The sequence below is a fragment of the Mirounga angustirostris genome, unplaced genomic scaffold (genome assembly GCF_029215605.1).
Source record: "Mirounga angustirostris isolate CCGP_5_RB_7025 unplaced genomic scaffold, mMirAng1.0.hap1 SCAF_1, whole genome shotgun sequence".
NCBI classification, from domain to species: domain Eukaryota; kingdom Metazoa; phylum Chordata; class Mammalia; order Carnivora; family Phocidae; genus Mirounga; species Mirounga angustirostris.
The window spans coordinates 7127924-7154253 of NW_026991709.1; the positions used below are offsets into that span (position 1 = coordinate 7127924).

A 26330-nucleotide genomic window follows, 5' to 3' on the forward strand; every position below is an offset into this window, starting at 1 on the left:
TTCCAGAAATCAGCAGCAGCGCCCCCCACAGCTGCACCAACACCTGGCAAGTGGATCCGGCGGCCGAGGGGGGGCCCTCCATGGCTGCGTCGGGCTCCCCAGCTCTGTCTCCAAGTGCCAGAGTCCTGTGGCCACAACTGACCACTCAGAAGCCTGTGGAGAGTTCCACCTATGAGGTCAACGGTGCCCGGCCACCAGGGCAGAGCAGTTGGGCCGGGGGAGGGGAGGCCAGCCAGGTTCCAGAAAACAGTTGCCCCTGACTTTGCCGTGAAATAGAAAGTTGTCTCAATCACACAAGCCCTGGGGGAGGTGGAAAGGACTGATCCCGGCCCGGAGCTCAGCCACTCAGGCCCACCTGGCCCTACAGCAAACCTAGGGGTTCAAGGCAGGGCCAGGTCACGTCCGACCGTGCGCACAAGACAATCAGGGCAGAGTGTTCAGGCCTCCTTCCCGGGCGAGGCCCGTTCTCCTGATCTGAACTTTCCCTTGTCTGCAGGGACCCTGGTCCTGTCTGCAAAGGTTCCAGGTGTGGGCGCCTGGGTGGCTCAGATGGTTAAGTGTCTGCCTTCGGCTCAGGTCATGATCTCAGGGTCCTGGGATCGAGTCCCGCATCGGGCTCCCTGCTCCTTGGGAGCCTGCTTCTCCCTCTGCCTCTCTCTCTCTGTCTCTAATGAATAAATAAATAAAATCTTAAAAAAAAAAGGTCCCAGGTGCTCCCTCCTCTGAGGCTCCCTCCCTCCTCTGTGTGGTCACTGTGGGCTGGAAGGTCACTGTGGGTCTGAGAACGAGGGTGTCCCCAAAGGTATTGCCTAAGAGAGCAGGATTCCAGTGCTAACAACTCAGGAGAAATCCACCGGAACCGGCCGGGTCTGACACTTCCGTGGACCTGTGGGGCCAGCCTGTCCTTGTTCAATCCACGTGTTCCTGCAACGGGGTCACTTTGGTACAGGAGACCCGGTGACCCGGGCTGTTTCCCTAGGGGGCCCTGCGTCTACAGCCTGTGCTTCCCTAGGCCCAGGGCAAGGTCCCCATTCCAGGGAGTCTTCTTCAGAAGTGGGTCTCTGGGGAGGGAACAGTTTGACTTTTGGTTCAGTTTGCCACCTTTTATCTCTTTAAACTGCAGGCGGTTCTCCCCGTATCTCTCTGGGAGAGCCAGGCTCTGAGCCTCCTCCGTTCCCTGGGATTCTGCCGCTAGAGGCCTCTCCCCAGCCCCTTCCTCTGTGAGGGAAAAGAGAGCGGCCAGCAAGGCCCATGCGGTGTCTTGAGGTTCCAGCCTTAGGCTGCAGCGATGGACAGAATAGATGCTCCGATGAGGCTTATTTGTGAGGGAGGAGGTGGCCCATGGCCTGAAGTGATAGTTGCTTCCTTTGGATTTTTAATTAGACTTTATTTTTTTGAAGCAATTCTCCGTTTGAAGAAAAATGTGAATGGATCGGATGGAGAGTTCACAAGTACCCCCTAGTCTCCCCCATGAAGGACCCCCTACTACTGACAATAGCTGTTAGTTCGGTATATAGTGCTAGTCATGAACCAATGTCGGTATATTATTATCAGCTGTATATTCATTATATTCACCCTCCCCCCAACCATTCATTCACAAGCAGCTCTTAAATGTCAACCACTGGGAATGTACAGATTACTGAAAGCCAGACGCTCTCTGCTTTCTAGGAGCCACTTTAGTGAAGGAGCCCAGGAGTTATTATATATCAGTATATTCATCGTTTACATTAGGCTTCACTCTTCGTATTGCGCTTTCTACGGTGCTCACAAATGCTCACTGTCACGTATGTACCCCCACAGTGTCATACAGAGTAGTTTCACTGCCCTGAACGTCCTCCATTGCTACCCCTACTCATTCCTCCCTCCCTCCCGCTGAGCCCCAGGTCATTTTCCTTGCTCTGTAGTTGGTGATCTCATACGGTGATCCCAGCTTTTTAAAATTAGTGTCACTGTGGTCTTTCTCCATCCCCATACTCTTAATCTGCGTCTTTACAGTGAAAGTGAGCTTTCTGTAGACAATGTCTAGTTGAGTTGGGTCTCATTTTTTTTATCCATTCAGACAGTCTGCCTTTTAGATCATATGTTTAGGCCATTGCCATTTAAAGTGATTATTGAGATATGTGGATTAATACCTATTCCATTTCTGACTGTTTTCCGCTGTTGCTCTTGTTCTGTCTTTTTTTTGTTTTCTTGAACTCCTTTTCTGCATTCTGTGGTTTTAGTTGAGCCATTCTTAGGTTTCTGTTTTATCTTCTCTCTTAAAATTGTGCTTCTTCTACAAATCTGTAGTAGCCCATGTGAGTGGGGAGTGCATCTTTACAACTGACCCAAGTCCACGTGTGAGACTGCTGTCCCCTGGGTCCGCTTCTGCTGCATTTAGCTTCGTTAGTGTTGGGAGATGTTATGGGTTGACCTCTGTTCTTCCAGAACTCAAATATTGAAGTCTTAACCCCCCTGTGCTTCAGAATGTGACCTTATTTATAAATAGAGTCTTTACAAAGGTAATCAAGTTAAAGGGAGGTTATTTGGAAGGGCCCTAATCCTATGTCACTGTCCTTATAAAAGGGGCAGTGTGGACATGGATGCACGGGGAGGGAAGGCAATATGAAGACACAGATGGAAAAGGGTCATCTACAAGCCAGGGAGAGAGGCCTGGAGCAGACTCTCTCTGAGAGTCCGCAGAAGGGACCAATCTTGCCAACGCCTTGCTGTGGGTCTTCTGGCCCCCAGAAGAGTGAGACAATAGATGGATGTCACTTGAGCTCCCAGCCTGTGTACTGTGTGACAGCCTCCCCTGGAAGCCGATCCAGAAGAGAAGAGACGTGGTGACCAACAGAAGGAGGGGCAGAGACGGTCAGCGTGAGGCCAGCAAAGGGTGCTGTGTGTGCATGGGGAAGTGTGAGTGTGCATGTATGTATGCATAGTGCACACAAGTGAGTGTGTGCATGTGTGGGACAGTGTGTGCGGTGTCTGTGTGTGAGTGGACGTGTGTGTTTGTGCAAGGATGCATGTAAGTATGAGTGTGTGTGAGCATCTGTGTTCCGAGGATCACCCCAACCGCGGGGCTGACTGCAGAGACATTTCAGTGAACTCGTGGACCTCCAACGCCTATCCCAGCATCCAGCAAGGCTGATTCTTTGTCGCCTCTTGTTGTAATGTTCCCGCTATTGTGCATGGTTATTGAACAGAGTCCAGCCACAAACGCAGGTGAAGCAATGGGAACCCGGCCTTGGTCCTAGATGGAACTCACATGCCCTTAGCATCTTTACTCCTGGGCTCCTTCACTAAAGTGGCTCCTAGAAAGCAGAGAGCGTCTGGCTTTCAGTAATCTGTACATTCCCAGTGGGTGACATTTAAGAGCTGCTTGTGAATGAATGGTTGGGGGGAGGGTGAATATAAAAATGAATGAGTGAAAGTTAACCAAACTGTTGGAGCTTCCCTTGGGGGTGCTATGGGGTCCATACATAGCTTGGGAAAGCAGAAGCCCAGGCTCATGCAAACGTGATGGAAAACCGTAGTCTGATTGCTCAAGATCTAAGAACTAGAAATAGGGTGTTGTGTCCTTGAGATGATGGACTGGCTTCATCCCTGGGGTAGGAAGGTGAAGAGCACTGACAACACTGCTGTCCAGTCCCTCAGCTGCAGCGGCCACTCTGGGTTCCAGCCCCCAGAGGTCTCCATCACCCCCAAGCCGGAGTCCACAGGCATGACGGATCAGGGACCACTGCTGAGTCCAGAAGAAGTCCCTCTAGTTTCCACATAGGGCTTTAACCTCTCCGAGCCTCAGTTCCCACATCTGTAAAATGAACGTAATGAAACCGACCTCCCAGAGTCTCAGGGAGATTGATGGATGACATCGAGACTTGCCAATGCTACTGTATTTCACAATTATTAATTACACATTTGCACCGTGATGAAAAATAACCTCTTCAGTAGCCAATTTGGTGGAGTTTACCAGCAAATGGTGACCATGTTTCTCATGGACTTGACGTAGAAATGGACCATAGCCAATGCAAAATACTCTGGCTTGAGACCTCATGTTCTTCGTACCATTTGTCGTCCCCAGCATCCCCAGGACATGTCATCCTCCAGCCAACCCGGGCCATGGGCTCCCATGAATCAGCATTTCCATGTGTGTGTTGAGTCCTGGCTATCTACTTGCAGAGTATGAGGCCATAGAAATGGCAACTGCTGGTGGGGGTCAGATTTGGCAATCCTGGGCTATCTTGCCATCTGAACCTGACTTTGGGAGGCAAAGAGGGGGCAGTTACTCATAGCAGATGGACAAGGGTAATGTCAATTCCAGTTGTGAAGGTGTCATCACCAGCTATGACCAAAAATGGTATTTCTGTTAATGTCAGATTTCAAGTAGAATCACATGTTCAAACCCTGCCCAGGAGTTTCAAAAGAATTACACAATAAGGGATTTCCCCCTTCACTGCTTTGAGCCTCAGCCTTCTATGCAGCGATTACAGAAAAGACAGATTAACATCTGGCCCAGATTATGGGATTTGCGCATCTGCTCAACTAAACTAGCTGCCTCCAGCTGCTGTGTGTATGAGAATTGTGTGTCCTTTGGGTAGGAGGCTCATGGATAATTTTAAAATTCAAATCAACGGCTGTGTACTCTGTTTAAAACAGAACAGAAGGAGGAACTGGAAGCTTGGGGGAGCCCCTGGGTAGGATTTATAATGACTTAAACAAAACACAGCGTGGTTATCATGGCAAGAGGACAACATTGAGAAACAGAAGACCTATGTCTGAGTCTTGATTGATTTAAGGGCCAGCTTTATTGCTGAACTCTGTGCCTGGGTTTCTTTGTATGAAAACAGACATGACTGTCAGGAGCCGTATTTTCTTCAGGGACCCCTGCTGGAACGCTTTGCCCATGACTTAAATGGAGGCCCCCCAGGTCACTGACTTCCTGCCATCTTAAACAAATGAAAGATTCATCCATCCACTGCCACCCAGTGACTCCCACTTTATGGAGGGGAAACTGAGGCACAGGGTGATGAAGTCACATGGCCAAGGTCATGCAGCTGTGCATGACAGCTGGGTGAGAATAATTCAAGGTCAGGCCAAAGCACAGTACACTATAGCCAACTTGCTTGATTTTTCCAAAGAGGTGATGAAACAGTTTACTACCCTCCATGTCTCCCCTGTTCCTTGTCCACCTGCTCTGGCTCCCACATCCTGCACCTCACACACCCAATGGAGCAGCCCCTTCAGACTCCGAATCATTACCACTCATGAGTGTCCACCATTTGCAGATCTGAGGTCCTTGGGGGCCCCTGTATGGGGAAGAACCAGGAGATGGTGTGGACTAAACGCCATTTAAGTTTGCTTCTTCACCACCATGTGGACAAGCTGGGAGACAGGCCACATGCACCTCATCTCTTCATGACCTGTTCAACTATGTTAAGAAGAATGAAACTTTAAAATATGGTGAAATATACTATATTACAAAAAGATTTAGAATCGGAGTGGACACATGGAAAAGGACAGAGTGAAGGATGGGAGGAGAAGGACCTTGAGAATATCCATTTCACTTTTGAGTGGATTTTTCCTTAACATGTAGAACATTAGACAATTCTTTTTGCTTTAAATAAAATTGCTTATCTTAATTGGCTATGGAAGGGTAAAATTGGAAGGATGGACATTGATCCAAGAGGAGAGAGGAAAATCCTCCTCACCCGACTCCTGGTCACCTTCCTGCCCCCTGTTCCACTCTGTGTTCTGGGTGAGCTGCTTGGCTTTCCAGAACAGTTCTCGAAGTGAGGTCCATAGACAACTGGGGGGCTCTGGCACCCTTTCAGGGGATCCTCAATGTCACCTTTGCAAAAGGAAAGGTGGGTAAAACTGCTGGGGCCTTAGCACTAAACTGTCCCAGCCATTATTGTCTTCTTTACCATTGTGTACTCATAGGAAAAAAAAATACCAGTTCCATTAAAAAATGTCCTTGATAAAGCAGTAAAAATTAATTTTATTAAAGTGAATACACATTGTTTTAACCTCTGGGTAATCAATAGGACATCCAAAGAATTGCTGCACGCTAAGGTACATTGGTTGTCCTGGGAAAAGCAGTTGTGCATTTGTGTGAGTTGCAAGCTAAACTAACCACTTTGTCCATGGACACCATTTTTACCTGCAAGAACAACAGACAAGTTATGTTTGTTCAGACTTGGGTATCTGACAGGTACGTCCTCAAAAGTAAATGAGTCTGTCACTTCAAAGAAAACAACTTAGAGTGTTTGTTGCCAATGATAACATTTGAGCTTTCAAATGAAAATCTGAATTTTTTGAAAGTTTACATCTGCCACTGTGAGCTTGATAGATTCCTAATACTTTTCTGGTGAAATTGGTGAGGATAGTAACTAAGGTGATCATTTGATATTAGATGTTGAAATGTGTCAACATTTTGAAGCAATATTTTCCAAATGACTAATGCATGATGTTACAAAATCACACATGGGTAAAAGATCTATTCAAAGTGGAAGACAGACCAATGGAATTTATTATAACCATAGGAAAGTTTATTGATATGGTTTCATATTCCAACTGCAATGAACTTTTAAGAAAATTCCATTTGCCAGGTTTGGTGTAGTATGAAACAATATCCACAATTATCCCAAACATCTCCCAAATACTCCTCTGTTCCAATTACATATCTGTGTGAGACTTGATTTCTTTCAAAATGTATCACAAGATAAAATGCAGAAGAAAATATAAGAACCCAGCTCCCTTCTTTTAAACCAGACATTAAAGGAATTTGAAAACATGTAAAACAATGCCACACTCACTTTTTTGGGAAAAGTTATTTTCCATAAAAGCATTAATGTTATTTTAAAAAGGAATTGTATTTTAAAATGTGTTCTAATTTCTAATACGGTGAACACTGATGACCAGTGGTGTTCTGGTAAATGTTTAAGAACCAGCTCCCTGAGGGGGCTTGAGGGGAGCCCTGATTTGTAGTGTCTGCTGATTTTCATGGTGCACATACTCTCACCACAATCACATTCAAGATACCAACACATCACTGATGCAAAGTGGGGAAGGGATCTGTTCTCGCCAGCCCGTGGGGAGGGGCCTCCAGCACACCTCTGATATAACCCACCTGTTTGTTGGCATCCTCACTAAATTTGAAGTGTGTTTGAGAACCTGTATCCCAGGACCATCACCCTCACCTCTAGTAAGTCAGCTCAGCAATATCAGGCATCCTGGAGAAAAGTTTCTGAACCTCAAAAACCCTACTGGGGTTCCTCACTGAAGCATCCTTACAATTTCTTCTGTTAGCTCTGCCAATCCCCTGGCAAAGACAAGACGCCTGCATCTTTCTATTCTAATCCCTTCCTAAAAAATTTTTCGGTTGAAGGCAACACTTTTTGGGGCTTCCTTCAGGAAGAGCTCACAGCTGGGTTGCAGCTTGGTCACGATTTGCTGGGTGACCCCATGTGTAAAACCAGTCAAATGGAGATGTGATTCTCAATAGACTGAAAGCTACCGGAGAGGGCGGTGCGGGGGGCAGCGCGGACAATGGATTGGGCTTTGCTATCCTCACTCCACCTCCCCTCCTCCCTCCCTGTTGGGGTGGGACGAAAGGAGGACCCTTACAAGGAGGCGTTTATATAAACAAAATACTTTATTATTTGAGAAAGAAAAGGCCAGATTACAAAATCTTTATCCTTAAGTCTGTTCATTACCACACCAAAGGTTTATCATGGGCTTTAGTTCCTATAACTATTAGGTTGAATCACATGAAACCGCCCAACTCTGTAGATAAAAAAAGTCAAATATTGGCAATTTCATGTGGTTCAACCCCATATAAAATGAGCCGATGGCTAAGATTCCCTTTGGCAGCAAGATGTTCCCAGTCACATGTCTGTGGATGTTATAAACAGATGTCTGAGTGATAAACATGTCCTGCTTGAGAAAAACATCCTGTGCTTAGACACTGGAAATGGTCTCGTGTAGGTACTGGGACTGAGTCCCCCAGCTCTGGCGCTGCTCTGCCCAGCTGGCCTTGCCACCCAGTCCCACAGCCTCATTAGACAGACGGACTCTTCTCTGGGGATGTCAGCCACGGTTCCGAGTGTCCCCCACATTGCGAGGGAGGCTCATGTGGCCCTGAAACCACATTGGCTTGATTGTTTCCAAGCTCCCCAAATACATGCCCACCCAGGTGCTCCTTGGAAACAACCATGAAAGTCTCCATGGTGAGCAACATGTTTTTTTCATCTCGAATCCTCCGGTGGATTCTCCCATCTCGCTTGTCCTCTCTTTGCCTCTGGGCACGAAAACAAGAACACAGAGCTTGGGCACTGAGCAGAAAGGAGCAGCATCGTGTCCAGATAGCCCACGACTCCACAGGTGAGGGAAAAGTCGTGTTTTGTTCACGACCAAGAGGCTTCATGAGGATTCCCCCTCCTGTCCCCCACCTGCCCCGGGCTTCAGCTCAGTACGACCTGTTTAACTTCACACAGAGCGCAGATAAAAATAAAGCTTTCTTACAAATTACATTTTTTTCCAGTGAATTACTTCTGCAGTAAAAGTAGCTGCTACGTAAATCCCTCCTGCTCTCTGAAAAAGAGCCACATTATTTCCAAAAATAGCATTCTTATTTTAATCATACAGAATAATTTGGGGCACGGAGGTGGAGCATGGGAAGGAAATGGCTGGTTGGGGAGGTTAGTTGTTGGGGAAACACAGTCGAACTAAAAAATAAAATCAGTCTTGTATGTATAAACGGATTTAAACGCATGCACAGAAATGGAAAACATATGCCATTTGTCAAGAAAAATACTGCTTTATAGCTTTTACATTACGATTAAGGAGAAAAGCAGAGGCTAGATGGGCCTCCAGATAATAACATTAAGTGTTTCATAAAAATTCCCAAATGTACAAAGTCCTTGCCAGATAATCATCCAGGCAAAACAAAACAGAAACAGGGACTGACCCTCTTCGACATCTACCTGTAGGCATATTAAATGTAAATAATACACACTTTACAACTTCTTCGTCCACCGTGGCACACGCCGTGCTCGCGGGACGCCGCAGTGAACACCGGATGTCTGCGTTCTTATTTCAAATACACTTACAGAATTATTTTAAATTACAATATACAGTTCTCGTTAAATAGGACTCTGAGAGGATTTTGACAACAATTATTAAGATTACAGTCATATATACAAACTAACTTCTGAAACGGCACGACTATCTGCACCCTCCGCCTCGTTGAACCAGAGACTGCTTCTGCCTTCGTGATTCCTGACGGCCAAAGGCAAAAGAAAATGGAAAAAAAAAAATCCCAAAAAACATGTGTGCCCGAGACATGCTCGCTCCTTGGAGAATATCCAACGGCCTGAACGTTCCTGGCCCGCGGCCTGCTCGGAGCCAGGACGGCTTCCCAGTGCTTCTTTCTCGGCCATTCTAATGTAATAGCATCATAAATAGCATGTTCCTGTCAGCAGGCTTTAGAAGTGAGAAACCACGCTGCTTTGGGTGAAAAGCCGCGGTTTCCGGTGAAATAAGGCCACTGCTTCTTGGGGACTCCCCTGGACGCGTTCGATCCCGCCTTTCAGGGTCCCTGGAGCAGTCGGTCGCGTGGCCGCACTCGAAGTCCCACGCGGGCCGGGCCGGCTCAGCTCAGGGCCCCGTGGGCCTCAGTCCTCCGTGTCCGGCTGGACGCCCAGGATGGCGTGCAGTTCCTCGGGGGTGAACCCCAGCAAGTTCTGCAGGTCGCACACAAAGCGGTACACGTAGCGCTTCCCCGACGTCTTGTGGATGATGTTCTTGTCGTAGTAATAGCGCAAGCCCCTGCTCAGCTTCTCGTAGTTCATCTTGGGCTTGTTTTTCCTCTTTCCCCACCGGCGGGCCACCTGTAGTGGACACGGGTGGAAAGGGTTCAAATCTGCAATTTTCCTCACTCGCAGTTAAGGAAAGGTGAATGACTTGCCCCCAGTGAGGAGTCTCAGGCTGCTTCCCCCAGAGAACTTGACCACTACAGAAGGGCTCCAGGGGTGGGTCTGCTTCAGCACCTGTGTCTCTGAGGAAGGAGGCAGGTGCAGGTGGGAGAGTGAGGCCCCCCGCCCCCCACCAACCACACCGTCTCATGCAGCAAGGCTTCGTGCTGGAGCCAACTGTTCCCAACCAGGCGGGCCTGACACAAGGGAAATGTTGTGTCCGCCCCGCTTCTTATTCCATGCCCCACAGTCAACAGCTGCTGGGTGCGGCTCTGAGCCATGGGACATTCTGCATTCCTCAAGGCTTCTGCCTCCTCAGGGAATCGGGCGGCGCCAGCTTGCACTCTAAGGCTGCCTGAGACCCCCAGGGTTCTCTAACACTGTCCTGGAGGGGAGGGTCTCGGGTCTGCCCTCGGCCTTCCCCTCCGGGGTTTCCGAGTGCCTGAGCTGAGCGTGACAGAGCTGCAGGGGCCAGAAGTCCAGCCTGGGCTGCCAGAGGCTCAGTTCCCACCAGGGGAAAAAAGCACATTTCCTACGGCATTCAGATGGTCAGGAAAGACCCTCAACGTAGCATCTGTGCCTTTTTATCAGAAGAGAGAGCAACTCGCAGAAGTCTGCCCCACGCCCAAGTGCACACCCACAGAACCCTAGAACTCATCTGCAGCGGTGAACCCTTCCTCGTGCCCGGAGGACCGAGTTTATGAGCCCAGAGTGATGAAATCAGGGTTCAAAGCCCAGAGACTGACTTCCCAAGCTCTGGCTGTACCTCGTCGGGGTCCGCGAGCTTGAACTCCCAGCCGTCCCCGGTCCAGCTGATGAAGGGCTGGCAGGATTTGTCCGAGAGCAATTCCAGGAGAAACTGCCACAGCTGAATAGGGCCGCTTCCTGGGGGAAAGGGGCGAGTTGTACGTTTTTATAGATTTAAAGTACGGCAAGGCTTTAGTCCTTTCTAATGAAACGGGCTGACTGAGGAATGGGAGCCCCGACTCTGGGCAGGGTGCCAACGTGAAGGCACAACTCCAAGCGTGGTGACAGGACTGACCCCTTCAATGGCATGAGGCTAGACATCCAATCTGGGGTCCCCCCTCCCCCTCCTGAAAAAGGGGGCGCTACGCCCTTGGTAGCTGAGTTGGGTCTTTCTGGAAGAAAATTCAGGGCCACCAACTCTTGACATTAAAATTCCTCATCTTGGAGGGGCCCGGCTGGCTCAGTCAGTGGAGCAGGTGAGTCTCGATCTCAGGGTTGTGAGTTCGAGCCCCATGGTGGGTTTAGAGATTACTTAAAAATAAAATCTTAAAAAAAAAAAATTCTGTTTAATTGTTCCTTATGCAATAAGTTTCAGGGTTCATTTCTAGAACCACCCAGTGGGACAGGGGTGGGGGTGGCTGAAGGCGCATTTCACCACAGAATGAGGCATGTGTCATGGAATCCTATACTGCAGCTTTCCTGCCAAATGACGGTGGGCAAATTGCTTAATCCAAGACTTGGTTTACTCAAGAGCCACTTGGGCATTTAGGGTTGTCTCCATGGCCTCACCGCCTCTGATGAGGTACGCTTTGCTTTCCATATACCATTCCTGGATTAACATTTAGAACCACCATCTTGTGAAGAACTATTTTAAAGATGAGGAGCAGCTCAGAGGCCAGGTGCCCCGCCCTAGATCACACACCCATCAAAGCGTTGTTCCTCAAGAACCAATGGCCATCAGCAATAAGGCTGTAAAGCACCAAGGACGGGAGTTCTGGAACCAGACACATCCAGGTCACCCGTGTGACCGTGGAGAGCTGTCTACCTCCGAGCCAACTGTACCACCTGTCAAACAGGTGAGCGCCCCCACCCCCGCTGGGCTGTCCCAAGGACAACCAACTATATATATGCCTAGTTAACCACACCGAGCTGACAGTCAACAAATGGCAACTAATATTAAAATTGAAAACACCAAGGGGCGTCTGTGCGGCTCAGTCGGTTGAACGTCTGAGTCCTGATTTTGGCTCAGCTCAGGATCTCAGGGTCTTGAGATAGAGCCCCGGGTCGTGATCTGTGCTCAGCGGGGAGTCTGCTTAAGTGTTCTCTCCCTCCCTTTCCCTCTGCCCCCCTGCCTCCCACTTGCATATGCTCGCGTGCTTCTCTTTCTCTCAAAATAATTAAATTAACTAATTAACTAATTTAAAACATTTAAAAAAAATGAAAGACAAGACCATTCCTGTGGATGTTTGGGATAACAGAAAAGAAAAAAATGGATGCTTCCGTATTCTTATTTTAACCTATTGAATATTTTAAGTAGGCATTTTTTTTTTTAATCCAGTGGCTCCATATGGTCAAAGTATGAAAAAAACACATTTAAGGACCCATGAAGCAATGAAAAAAAAAATCTTGGTGTTTTCTCTAAAGTACTGGAAATATTTGGTTCTAAAAACGGCTTTATTATTTGTCCCTCGCCTAAAATAGCTTTCGCCCAAATTTTAAAAATAAGATGGATTTTAGAAGCAAGCAAAGGTAAACAGTCCCTGCACTGTTTGAAGCTGGTTCTGCCGTCCCTCCCTGGGCAAGTTTACATTCTTTGGGATTCCTGGAGTGGGTGAGTCAGAGCTGAAGCCTCCACAGGTCCGTGGCCCCCGCGTCTGCTCCTCTCCAGGCTGGCCGAGCACATCCCAGGTGAGGGGGCGGCCCGTGGATTCCCATCCACACCACTGGGCAAGACAGTTCATATGAGCTTGGCCTTTTTAGAATTCAGGGGTACAGCCTGCCCGATTCAGGAGGACAGCCACGCACCAAGTGCGGGCTGTAGCTACAATGTGCTCAGACCAGAAACACCCTGGAGGAACCCGGCGCTGGGGCCAGGCCGCGGGGAGGGGATGGGGAGGGTTGGTGTGACACACTCACCCGTGAAGCCGGCCAGCACTGCCGCGGGTATAACTGGTTTGCCCTGCTCCACCGGGTCGCTCCTCTCCTGGATGTAGTCCTTGAAGGACATGGTCGGCTTATTGAGGCACAGGGACTGGCTGCAGTCATCCTCGAAGCTCTCGAAGGACGGCACCCGCTGCACATCCAGCAGTGACGACTGGCTGTTCCAGGACTGCAGCAGGGAGTCCGAGCTCTCGAAGCTGTCCGTGCCGTTCTCGGGGGAGTCGCGGTCCCGGGGCTTCCCTGGCAAAGACAGCCGGGCGCAAACTCTGAGTCCTCCAGGACAGCGAACCATCCGGTGCTGCCGAGCGGTGGAGGGGGGGGTCCCACAGGCTGGTCTGGGGGCTGCAACACCCCCACCACTCCACCTATAGCCTGCTGGTGCAGAGTCCTAGACTTCTCGCCAGGCACTCGTTTCTTACGACAGATGCCCTATTTAACCGCATCCTCCATCTGCAGCAGCATGGGTGGGTCAAGTGCGCCTTCGAGGGATGGAGTATTGTACAGAGAGCAATGGTCTGCCCCATCCAACAGCATGGCTGGGTCTCAGACATAAGGAGGAGCAAAACACCAACACAAAAGAAAACGTAACGCTAGGATTCCATTTCTATGAAGCCCAAGGACAGGAAAAACTCATCTCTGAGGACAAAAGTCAAGATAGTGGTTTCCTTTCGGTGTGGGGATGCTACTGACTGCAGGAATGTCATGTTCCTGCATCTTCTCCCAAAATACCCCACCGGGTGGAGGAATCCACCTGCGAGAGCAGGGGCCCTGTCTCGCTTACTCGGTACCCGCAGTGCCCGGCCGCGAGCCTGAAACACAGCGGGAGCCCACGCGTGCTGAGCAAAGCCGTCCCCTGCAGTTACAGTGCCGGACGGCCACTCAGGATGCAGACTGCGTCTCCGTCTGACTGTGGCTCCTGGAATCCAACCACCGGCCCTGCGGACGGAGCCTGCGGGAGTTCCGACTTACCAGAACCGCCGGCGAGCAGGTTCAAGCTCCCGCTCGGGAAGTCCTGACTGATGGGACAGTAGTTGACGCTGACGGTGTTGAGTCGAGACTTGGGCAGCATCTGAAACTCCTGCTCAGAACCGAGCACGCTGGGCGCCGAGGAGGATGGACGCAAGTCCAGGAGGCTGCCTTTGGGGTAATTCTGGGTCTGCACGCCGTACGCTGCCTGCTCCACACCAAAGCCTGGGACAGAGCAACCGGACAGCAGAGCTATGAAGCAGGAGTGGTGGGGTCATCAGAGACCCTCTGTGCCCTCAGCCCGAATCAAATGCAACCAGTTCTGCATGCTCTAACCCTCCCCGAAACCACGGTGGAAAGTGGGCTTTGGCAGGCGGCTTTTCCACTACCTCCTCTTCACAAGCCATTCATGCTCTCAGCCAATAAGCCCCCTTCCAAAACGCCTGCTGCCTCGGAGCCAAGATGTGACACCTCAATGTTAGCATCTCTACGGCTCTATCTAGCAAACGCCTTCACGTGACTCTCGGAATGGCAGAGGTCACTGGCTCATTCAGCTTCCCAGGGCAGTAAGCCTCAGAGAGACGGAGTGATCTGCCACCCAGTATGTGACTTACAAGGGAACAGTCCCTCCCTCTGCTGGCTAGCGGGACCCCCCATAACCTATACTCATCAGTGTCAGTGACCGGAAGGAAAGACCCCAAAGATCAGAGCAAAGATCAGTGGCCTGAAGCCCCACTGGCCAATGCACAGATAACACCAGCCACGCAGACAACGTTACATTTTCTAGTAGTTCCAGGAGCAAACTAAAAAGAACCAGGTGAAATGAATTTTAATATTTGACCTGACCCAATATTACCAATTATCATTTTAACACGTAATCAGTATCTTAAAAATTATTAAGGAGGCATTTTGCATTCTTTGTTCCATTAAGCTCTTCAGAGCCGGTGCACATTATATTCCTACCGCACGTCTCAATGTGCACCAGCCACATTTCAAGTGCTCAGCAGCTTAGCGGCCACGTGTGGTCACCCAATGGGACAGCGCAGGCCGAGACCGGCCTCTGGACCTCCAGCAAATTTATTTTTGGGGGGGGTGGGAGTCCCAGTTTAATAGAAAAAGTTAACACCAAGGTCTTCAGGGCAGAACTGATTGGACTGACCTAGTGAATTGCTATTAATCCAATGAGGGACTGAGTTGAGGTGTGAATTTTCTTCATACTGATCTTCTGTCTTTTCTTGGTTTTCTGGAAAACAGACACCGGAGACACAGGATTGCAAATCAAGGTTAAAACTATGCAAGAAAAAACATTTATTTCTAAATTACTGCTTTATGGTTATTTTAGGATAACTAAATGCATTTACGCTTCACATTTAAGCTGATGGCATTCGGTGTCATTTGGTCTTTTTTTCTTTTTTTCTTTTTTAAAGATTTTATTTATTTATTTGACAGAGAGGGACAGAGCCAGAGAAGGAACACAAGCAAGGGGAGAGGGAGGGGGAGAAGCAGGCTTCCTGCGGAGCAGGGAGCCCGATGTGGGGCTCGATCCCAGGACCCCGGGATCATGACCTGAGCCGAAGGCAGACGCTTAACCAACTGAGCCACCCAGGCGCCTCAACATTTGGTCTTTTTCAAAAACTCGAGATGGCAACGCATTTCCTAATAACCAGAGTAGGTTTTCCAAAATGAATGCTGTCACTGGCCAAGTGAAATGTTCTACTGCGTAATCTTAAATATCTAGACTGTGAATTTAACTCATCTGTGCCGTCCACAGACAGTTAAATGTTTATGAAGTGCCACTTGTCTCGGGGGCTGGGAATACAGTGGGTTAGTAAAGCAGACCCAGCTCCTGCCCTCTTGAGGTTATGGTTCATAGCTTCAAGCCCCTCGTTTCTCCAGGGTGAGGGGAGTGTGGCCAGAGAGAGGCCAGCAGTGCCGCAGGAACCTGAAGGGGGCCCCGGTGCCCTGGGACTTTGAAAAGGAAAAGGTCAGCATTCTCTGTGTGTGCTTACCTCCTACAAACACACTGAGCCACACGCATCCACAAATCCAGACCCTCAGACTGACACCCGGAGTGACCACAAAACAGGCCCAACCCGCCAGTGAACAGATTCACCAGAAACTTGTCCAATCAGACTTGTCCAAATTCAGGGAGAATTTGGGGGTCTCCAAACTTAAGTTTCCTTGGCCCCCAGAAGCCACAGCAAAAGAGAGGGTGGCTGAATCCTAAGGTCTTTTAAAGATTCTGAGTCTGTAAACGGTGTTGAAACTGAGTGTTTAAAACCAAGTGAACGAGGACTATTGCTCCGAACTCGACCAAAGAACTAATTTTCTCATATTTTTAACCTAATCCCTCACTATAATTTTTTTTTTCCCTTTGTAACTGGATGTATTTTTTAACACTGCTGTCAACCCTCTTTTAAGGTCTAAACCAAGACCTTCTATATGATGAGAGTTCTTTCGTTCCATGGCCGGTTTCTGTAGAGTGTCCGTGTATAAATATGTATCGATTACTTCTGCATTCGTTTAAATACATAAAGCCAGAAGAAATTCTTGTTGTTGGATTCCATTTGGTCTTAGGAAAAGTCACTGTAAAATTCACGGGGTTTGTCTGAATACAGGCTCCCTTTCATTGAGGCTGACTTTCTTCTTTGGGTTCTACAAGGTGAGCCACAAAACACAGGACTTCTCGCTGGGCTCCATTATCTGAGGCAACACGTACTGGCCGGATGCATGCCATCAGATCACTGTGCCCAAGGCAGTGACTAAGGTTACTGCCTTGTGGCTATCCTTGATCACACACACACACACACAGACACAGACTTCAGTGGATTAAAAAACCTATAATCACTGCCACACATTTGACTCACCCCGATGGCATTTTCCGGCAATTTACTCTACATAATTTGAAACCCCGACCGTAGGATTACAGAGCCCCGATCCCCCCATCTCCCCTCCCTGCCGCGGCTCTCCCCAGCGAGGAGGCGCCCAGCCCCTCAGCGGGTACCTTTGATCATCTGCTCCAGATGCTCCCAGAGAATGTCGCCCACGAAATCCGGAGCCAGCTCCAGAAAGCGCTCCTTGCCCAGGTTGCACAGCACCTGGCCGTTCATGCCGAACCTCTGGAAATTGACGTTCACCAGGCTGAACTCATTGGTGGCCCAGAGGAGCCACTGGCAGACCTGCTGCTCGGTCCACAGCCAGGGGTCTGCGGGGAGGGGGGCAAAGACGGAACACAGGGAGAAAACGGGAGGAGGCAAGTCAGACCGCAGTCACTCCTGACCGACCCACAAAGTCCAGATGTGTTCCAGAGACCGGCCAAAGGAGCAAGCCACCCGGCGGAGTTCTAAGACCCCAACAACAGTGCTGAGTCAGAGCGTCAGCTCAAGCGACTGCGGTCAGATTTGTTGTTCGAGTACAACGCGGACTCAGAGAAACGACTAGAACGCACTTACTCTTTGGGATGCCAAGGCGGCGCTGCTCCTTCTTAAAGCCACTGAAGGTAGCTTTTAAGGCTTGACTCATGACAGCCTTGCTGCACGGAGTTAACAGAGGCAATTCACAGTTGGCAGAGTCTAGAAAGAAACCCCATGGGGACATTAGGACTTCAAGCTGGCAAGACCAGATAGAGAATTTGGGGGAAACAGCTTAGTTTTCAGGAAGGAACAATTTCAATCACAAACCTTGACAGTATTCTTTAGAAGAGTATAACTATTAACAAAAATTGGGTGGGGGGGCAGCAGGAATTGAGAAAGTATTATACATCTCATAACTAAACTTATAAAAAAAAATCTAAAATAAAACCCAAGTTTTATTTTGCAAATTATTTTGCAAAACCTCATTAAAAAAACCCAACTATCCTCAGATGAAATTTCTATCTAAGTCTCTTTTAAAATTTTTAGACAATGAAAGAAAGCACATGGTTTTGGTCAGAAGTTTTAAAGGGAGGCAAATGCACAGTTTGATGTTATTTCCATTAAAGTAAGCAGCAGGCAAAGGGACTTCTTAGCACGTGTAAAGTCGGCACATCTGCAATTTTTAATGAAAAGCAATCCCTGGATTCCCTCAGCAATTTCAAGAATGATAAATGACCGGCTCAGGATGGCATGCTTATGCAAGCCTATGTGTTTTAATTAATTTTCCGGGCTGTATTTTCTAGGCACCTACTTCATATGACGAAGTAATCTCTGGAATGTTTCCAACTAATAACCCTATCACAGTAATTGTATAGGCATTATCTGACTGCTATCCCTTTAAAAAATAATAAACAATGACATTAAGAACTACACAAGTAAATGCAGACGGGCAAATATTAGCAAGTATAATTTGTTGCCCCAAGACTCCAGGGTAGGGGATGATCTAAAGAATAACGAGACCCCAGAATGAGAAGCTAGAGGGCACTTTCATGGTCTGCTTTGTAGGTGCCCCTGGGAGATGGGGCCCGGGCTTGCTACAGTGATGAGAACACCCCACTGGAAATCTCAGGAGCTCCCCGGCAGTCTGGGGTGCATCTGGCAGCGGACGACATCAGGACCCTCATGCTCATAAAGAAGGAAAACTGTCTTCTCCCAGGTTCAGAGCCACCATCTGACTTTTCAAACCAAAGATTCAAGACACCAACCTTTGTCGCTTACCAACGGTCTTCTTTTTATTAACTGAACTACGGGAAATTATGCACAATTGGTCAAGTCTGAGTAACAAATTACCATGAGAAATGGAATCCAAGCCTGTTGGCACTTCTTGGAGTGTTTGCTCTTCATTGAGAGAGGGAAAAACAGCAAACAGGGACCCATCAAAGGTGTCAAAAGCTGGCTGGCGCTGCGAAACAGATGGAAAAGGAGATTGAAATTAATATTTAAACTTACTTAACTATTTGAAAAGTGGTCCAATTACCTGTTTGAAAAGTGGTCCATGGGTCATCTTAGTGATACACCCTCATGAAACTGGCAATTATAAAGCCATAAAAGGAATTGACCAGTCAATGCTCCGTCCAGACTTCTACAGTCAAAGTGATGGAAAGGATTCTATTTTACTCTGGATCATTGCTTTGACCTCACAGAGTCAGAATGACTGGGAATTTCTTTTTAATGGCCTAATTTCAATGAATAAACTAAGTAAACAAACCTAAAAATAATGGAAATTTAGAAGAACAGTGCTGGGTGGGGCTTAGAGACCAGCTGGTCCAAACACTTGGCCCCTTTGCCCCATCAGAGGGAAACTGAGTCAGACCCTAAGCAGGACAGTTTTAGCTCACTGCAGTAAAGCAAAGGCAGATGACTGAATGAAACTTGGAAAACAGTGAGCTCAACTATTTGTGGAAGCATTTATTTTTATGTTTAACTGTGAAACGCTTTAATTAAAACTAGATTTTCTTTCCCTCTCATCAATTCCAATGGTTCAGAAGATAATAATACATATGAAAACATTCCGTAGGGTTTAATTTTACAAAAGTGTAGGTTTTGAAAAGACCCCTGCCCCCCATCATCAACTAAGGGGAAAGATTTCCAAAGGAAAAAAGGTTTCAAGTAAAACTATGTACAGCTTAGGGGGAGGAAGAGGACAGAGGCACAGAGAAAGATAAACCCCACACTCAGTGGTGATCTCTGATAAGTCATCTAACCTTTACAAAAGAGATCGCCTTTAGTGTAAGACCTGTTTATAAGTAACAGATATAGTCTTGATTCATCGCTGCCTGACTTGCTGAGGAACAACGTAAAAGATGGTTATATTTTTCCAACATAAAGTGGAAAGCTCATGTTATGTGTAATACAATGACCCATCTGTTAAGTCATCAATTAAAAAAATGTGCAACACATTTACAAATAAAATCGGTTTGTGTGCTTTCTTCTTAGAAATGCAGAACAATGCATGACGCATTACGTAAGAAGGTAGGCAGAAGCTGGGACTCCGCCGAAAACACTCAAGACAATGATGTCCCAATGACATCATTGGGAGCCCAGCCCCCCGGCCCGGAGCCCAAGACAATAATGTCCACCTGCCAAAACCTTAAGGGAAAAAACAATCAAGTTTGAAATCTGCCTCTAGATGTATAAACTGCTTCAGGGCTAATTTTGGTGACACAGCCAATCAGTTTTTAAAATTCCCACAGCATCTCCCCGGGTGACCAAGGACATGCCTCTCCCTTCCTGACTGGAAGTTCTTTTTTTAAAACCAGGAAGCCAAAAGACAATACAAATTCGCACTGAGTATTTCAACACATCCATTTCAGCAACGACTGTTTCTTCTCCAAACCCAGAAATCACATGGGCATCATCAAATCCTTTCTAACTTATAGAAGAATTTTTCTTCCCAGGGTGTGGCTGCCAACTTAATACCGAAATTTCTTGTACGGTTTCTGCCACGCTGAAAACATCTGACCAAATCCAACCAGAAAACTCTCTGGTTTGAAGTTTCATGACCTTCATGATACTCAAGAAGAGCCTGGGCCCATTTCTGGCTTTTTGGGCTCTCCCAAATAACCTGCGAAGGATTTATAAAGGAAAATATAATGGGACAGAGATACATCACTATAAGACTGGAGGCGGCCAATCTAAAATTGTGCTCTGAAACGTGTTTACTACACAATGCTAAGAAAACGATCCAATCTCGCTGTCACATTTGGAGAAGGCAAAGGGGAAATGATCAGTTTGTGCTACTCGAGAACGTTCTCAAAAGGAACTAAGATAGAAGCTACGTGAAATTTGGTTATTATGCACCGTTAAAGGCTCCTTCATTGCTCATCTGTGTTTGGTTTACGCCAACAGGCACGCTGTTCTCTGTGGCAGGGACGACAGGCTGCCTGCAGCCCCGTGGGCACTGGCCCTTCTGAAGGGAAGAAGCCCCCACTGCGGCACCGGTCTTCCACCTCTCAGCTCTTTCCTTTCCAGTTCTTCAACACCCAGCCCATCGCCCTGGGAAAACCCAAGGGGGAACAGAAGGGCAGTGGAGACAGCTTCTCCAGCTCTGTCCTACTGAGAATCATAGGATTTTTCACCTGCCAGGAGTCTCAGAAATAAACCACAAAGGCCTCCCCATCTGCAAATTAAATGGTTTCGTATCTTGGAAGACAAGTAGAACGAGCACCAGGAGACCCATTTTATAGACTAGAAAACCGAGGCCCAGAGAGATTAAGCAAACAATCCAGAGTCACACAGTCCGTAGATTAAAAGGCTGGGGCTAGAACCAGTCTTTTAGGACCCAGCAGGTGGTTTTTCCTCCTAGAGACTGAGTTCCTCTATGTTTTCTAAAAACTTTTAAATTCAGACTTGCTCTCTCTTACCTTCAGTGTCCCTCTGTAACTGTTAGATACAGGGGCGACCTGGTCCGTGTTCTTGATTCCAAAGTCATTCATCTTTAAAAAAAAAAAGAAAAAGAAAAAGGAAAAGACATAAAGAAAGAGTCACAGGGGCAACAACTCACACACATTTCTAACAAGTCTTTACTGGCTCCATCAACCCTAATTCTGGCGGAGTCTGTCAAGGTCTACAGCAAGACAGGTCATTCAAACCTAAATGCTAGTTCTTACGTCTTAGGCCCTCCTCACAAAGGGTATGCTATTTAAGTAATTAAATAATAATGCTGATTCTCTCCTGAATTCCACTTAGAGATGAAACACACAGATAAAGTCACTTTCTGGCTGGCTGGTCAGGCAGGGCCTCCCAAGGGAGCCTGGCTGGGGGAGCTGAGCCAGGAGGACCTCGTCTTCCCATGACAGGAGCAGGGTGAGCTGCTTTTCACTGCCATGTCCACGGTTGGCTCAGGGTGCAGGACACCCTCGGGGCGGGGGGCGGAGTTGCTGGGCAGGCACTAGCCACCTCCCGTTTGCTGCAGGGGGGCGGGGGTAAGAAGAGGCAGTCAGCTCAACCTGGGAACTCCTGGTGGATCCAGATCCAGGTCAGGACGCTGGAAAGAGCCTCTGAAGTCCTAGCCTCTCCCTAAGCTGTGAGGAAGCACTCCCAGAGGACAGAAAAGGTTCCCAGAAGCACGGCTTCAGGCCAAACCCCCTGCCCTCTCCCAAACCCTCCTGTGTGGACTACACAAACTCGAAATAGGTCTGCTGTGTGTGTTGCTCAGCTGTGCATTTCTTCAAGGGCAAGTAATGCTGATCACAGAGCAGTCTTACTTGCTTTGATAGAGTCTGGGCCTCTGCTGGACAGACCTGCGCTGACCAGTGCGGTGGCCCCTGGCCACTTGTGGCTACCAAGCACTTGGCACATGACTAAGATGGGCTGAGATGAGCTCTGCATGTAAAATACACAAGGTTTCAAAGATCGTGTAAAAAAAAAGTAAAGTATCTCAGTCATGACTTTATATTTACTGCATGTTTATATAATATTCCGAATGTATTTAGTTAATTGAAATATATGGAAATTAACTTCACTTACTTTCCTATATTGAGTGTAGCTATTAGAGAACTTAGAGTTTTTACGTGGCTTGCAATTGGACCCTGCTGGAGACAGAAAACTGAACTTGGAGACCTAACATAGGGCTGGCTGGGTAAATTCTATATTAATAAGTAAGAAAGGCACCAAGATAATGCCACCAGAGTGGTATATGAAAATACGGAGCAACTAAAACTAAAACTCATCTTCGAAGAAGCTGGGCTAGCATCAGCGATAGTAACCTTTACCCCATGGGGCATGCCTCACCAGCCAGCCTCCCGGCTTTGAAACCGAAGGTCTATGGGCAGCTTTACAGGGCCCCCCTCATTGTCTTCCCCCATAATCTACCCTGGGTGCTGCCACCTGTTACAACCAGGAACTCTGAGTAATTAAAATATTGTGCAATTGATAGGGCTTACTGGAGGTGGCAAGTAGGACATTTCCCCATGACTCCTTCGAGTTTGTACTTTGTTTTCTCTTTATGATCAACATTATGGCTAAACCAGACCTCCCAACTGCTACACACACACACACACACACACACACACACACACACACACACATACCCCCCGCCCCCGGCTAGAGAGGCAGCGTGGGAGGAGAGTCTACCACGCAGAGCAGGCAAGAGGCACTGGGGAAGGTTGTTAAAACCCTCAGAGTGTGAGTAATTATCATGGTGGCCAGTGAAGGCTGGAGAACACTGACAATAAATTAATCGTCCTATGGAGCAGGAGGGGAGCAGAGGAAGGGTTGTCCTGGATCCAAAGTGGCCCCACTGGCTCAGAATCTCCACTTAGTGGTTCATGTCATCCACGTGCACTCAGGAATCAATATTCACTACTAATGATCCCTGAACGGACAGGATCCTACTGACAAGAGTTAAGCCCACGCTGGGCAACCACACATTCCCACTTCACTGAATCTTCCTGGCATTTCTGAGAGGTGGATGTTGTAACATTTTACAGTGATGTTGCATCTTACAGGGCAAGGGAGGCCCACAGACCTCCGATGACTTGCCCAGGATCACAGAGCTACTGCAGGGCTAACTAAGGGGGCACAGTGCGCATCAATCCCAGCTGCGCATCAACCCCAGCTCCCATGGAGCTGCTCCATGGGAAGGTAACCGGGATGATGAGGCACGGGCCTTCTCCCACCACATCACTATGGAGTGGAGAGCACATACAAATGTTATTAGACCATGGCCCATGCTCCTTAAGTCTGAGCTTCATGAACTAAATCCTGTTACCTGTTGATTAAATAAACCTCAAACAGAAGACCCACATAAAAAGGCATCTTAACTGTTACCAATGATCCTTCCTGAGCCCACTAGGTCAGCTCTTTTTCTAAGTCTGGTTTGCCGACAACTTGCTGACTTTGGTGTACATTTTTTCAGCCTCACGGAGATGGACAGAGAATTGGTATGGAAGGCAATGGGTAAAGCTCGCCTGGTTTTGGGGTATAAATACCAGAAGAAAAGGCAGTCTACCACTCCCACATAAAGAGCTCTCATTACTAGCTACAGAACAGAATTCTTTTGTTGTCCAGCTTTTAATTTGTTTTGTAAAAACCATGTGGAATCAGAGTGCCCCTCCACCTGGGTTTCAGGCAGACACATAACTAATGAAATTGAAGTTCACTCATTTTACTCCACAAAGCTTGTTAAGGTGGCAGACAGGTCAAGTTTCTCTACCCAAATCGATTTCAAATTTAGGTCCTCAAGGTGTTGCCCTATTGATTGCTGCTTCTGAACAACAACAACAAAAAGAAAACCTGGCTGAAACGTGTGAGCGAAGAACAGTAAAATTTTAAACAAAGAGGATTTGCCGAACAACAGTACCCTTCCTGGAAGGAGTGATCCTTTATGTGAGAGATCAGAGCACAGGTTTGTATTTAGGTAAATCAGAAAAGCAAAAGCAAAAACAAACCCATTTGCCACTCTGGAAGGTTGGTTTGCTCTTTCTTTTGAAAGTTATCAGTTTAGAGAGAGGAATGACTAACCCCAGAAATGAGTGAATATTTCCCTGCAGGGCCCACAGTGCTAACATTTACTGTACTGTGATATTACTCAGAATTTTAATAAACCTTAACTTGGGAGATTTATCTCCCTGATTGGTGGTGTTGCGGACAGGCAGTTAGCGCACGGACGCCTCCATTGTCCAGGACAAACACAACCTCTTGCTGGTGAATTAAAATAAATTACCTCTATCTCCAAAGGGGACTGCTCATTTCTCTACTTTCTAAATAAGTAGCTCGTCACTACCAGTTTAAGCTACACTGAAACTGAATCCAGGCCAGTATTTTAAAAGTCTCCTATGCTTTAAAAAAAAAAAAAAAGAAAGAAAGAAAAGAAAAAGAAAAAGAAAAAGAAAAACAAAATCCAAAACAAAACCAAAAAACCCACATACTTAGAAACGTTAGCCTCTCATTCAAAATCCTTTAAGAACGCGAAAATAAAGGCAGCACGGACACCCACACCCGCATTTCCGACAGGCTCCACGCCCACCTCGCCGCACCGAGGACCCCCGATCCAGAGGTCGCGGGGCGCCCGTGGGGGTCTCGCCCCCCGGGAGCCTCCCCCTTCCGCCGCCCCCGGCCGGGCCCCGGAGTGGCCGAGCACGTTTTCGGGGAGCTGCAGCCTCCAGGTGCTTCAGGCGCCGGGCGCCCCCGATCCTACCGGGCCCGGCGCGCTCGGGTAAGTCACCCGCGAGGCCGGGCGCGCCGGGGCCCCTCCGATACCCCCCGCTGCGTCCCCCCCAACCCGGCCGCGAAATCAGCCCGTGGGGCGCCCTCTGCAAGAAGCCCCCCCCCCCGACCCGCATTCCCTTTTAAAAACAAAAGCAAGTGAAACAGGCGGGCGCGCCCTGCCCGGCCGCTCGGCCACCCGCGGCCGCGGCCCAAGTTCGCAGCCTGCTCGGCGCGTCACGGCCGGGCCCACTGGCGCCCTGCCCGGGCCCCCCGCCCCGAGCCGCCGCCGAGCCGCCCCGGCACCCGCAGCGAGCCCCAAGCCGGGGAACAGTCGCCGCCCCGCCGCGACCCCGGCTGCGCCTCGGGATCCGGACCTCGGGGCTACCCACGTCCCCTGCCCGGCGTCTGGGGTCCCCGGGAGAGGACCCGCGCCGGAGGGCGCCCTCCCGGACCCCCGGCCCGCCAGCCCGCGAGCCCCGGGCCCCGCTCTTACCGCGCCGCGTCGGGCAGGGCCGGCGGCGCCTCCGGGCCGGGCTCCGCGGTGCGCGTCGGGCGCGAACGAGGGCGGCGGGGCGGCGGGGCCGGGCCGCGGGCACCTGGGCGGGGGGCCGGGAGCCGGGAAGCTGGGCGGGGGCAGGCCGGCGGCTCCGGGAGCTCGAGGATGGGGCCGCACCGCGGTCTGTGCCGCCACCGGAGGAAGTAACCGGCCAGTCCCCTTCGCGGCGCGCTCTTCAGAGCGCGGGGAGGAGGGAGGAGGGAGGAAAGACGACAGAGGGGAGGGGAGGAGGGGCAAGGGGGAGGGGAAAAGAGAGAGGAGGGGAGAAGATGGGAGGAGGAGGGAGGGGAGGAGATGGGAGGTGGAGAGCGGGGAGGGGTGGAGGAGGGGAGGAGAGGGAGGAAGAGGGGAGGAGGGAGGAGGACAGAGGAGGGGAGGCGAGAGGTGAGAGGAGTGGAGGAGAGGGGAAGGAAAGAGCCGAGAAGGGGTGGAGGAGGGGAGGGAAGGGGAGGGAGAGCGCAGAGGAGGGGGGAGGAGGGAGGGAAGAGAGGAGGAGTGAGACTGGAAGGGAGGGGAGCGGGGGCGGAGCCGGCTCCTTCCGGCCCGGACCTCGCTCCGCGCCCGCTGTCACCTGGCTCTGTCCCTCGTCCGCTGTTCTGGGACCGCGGTGGGCCAGGGACTGGGGCCCCGGCGCCCCGCGCGGGTGAGCCCGGGGAGATCAGAAGGCGAGCCTCTTCTGGGGGGATTAGCTTTCCTCCCCTTTTCCCGAGGGGTGGTGGCACCGAGTGGCTTGGGTAATAAGGGGCTCACTCCAGCCCCATTCCCGAATCTCCGCATGGCCTTTGATTTCGCATCATTCTATCATGAAGAGCCTCTAAAATGCGTCTGAGATGATGAAGGTCCGAACTGGGCCCTAGGCTGGGTCACTGAGCCTGCCCC

General features: G+C 49.3%; 1 protein-coding gene across 3 annotated transcripts; it reads right to left on the bottom strand.

Moving 5' to 3' along the window:
• Nucleotides 1-7620: 7620 nt before the first annotated feature.
• ETS2 (ETS proto-oncogene 2, transcription factor) lies at nucleotides 7621-25751 on the bottom strand. Of its 3 annotated transcripts, none has more exons than XM_045902442.3 (10): nucleotides 25389-25691; nucleotides 21109-21180; nucleotides 18536-18647; nucleotides 17285-17404; nucleotides 16837-17037; nucleotides 14992-15075; nucleotides 13836-14057; nucleotides 12843-13106; nucleotides 10726-10844; nucleotides 7621-9875 (listed from the first exon to the last, which is right to left on the bottom strand). In XM_045902442.3, the coding sequence occupies exons 2-10, from the start codon at nucleotides 21178-21180 to the stop codon at nucleotides 9660-9662; spliced, it is 1410 nt and encodes a 469-aa protein (XP_045758398.1). In that variant the 5' UTR covers nucleotides 25389-25691; the 3' UTR covers nucleotides 7621-9659. The 3 variants fall into 3 exon arrangements, with proteins under 3 accessions (XP_045758398.1, XP_064434877.1, XP_064434886.1); XM_064578807.1 differs by lacking the exon at nucleotides 25389-25691 and adding an exon at nucleotides 24616-24883; XM_064578816.1 differs by having other exon boundaries at nucleotides 9712-9875; nucleotides 10726-10840; nucleotides 25389-25751.
• Between the last annotated feature and the right edge of the window lie 579 nt (nucleotides 25752-26330).

Coding starts and splice junctions, on each gene's coding strand:
- ETS2 (XM_045902442.3), bottom strand. CDS start 21,180: ATGAATGACTTTGGAATCAAGAACACGGACCAGGTCGCCCCTGTATCT. Junction 13,107..13,835: donor CCTGCTCGCCGGCGGTTCTG/GTAAGTCGGAAC, acceptor TGTCTTTGCCAG/GGAAGCCCCGGGACCGCGAC. Junction 9,876..10,725: donor AGCTCGCGGACCCCGACGAG/GTACAGCCAGAG, acceptor TGTCCACTACAG/GTGGCCCGCCGGTGGGGAAA.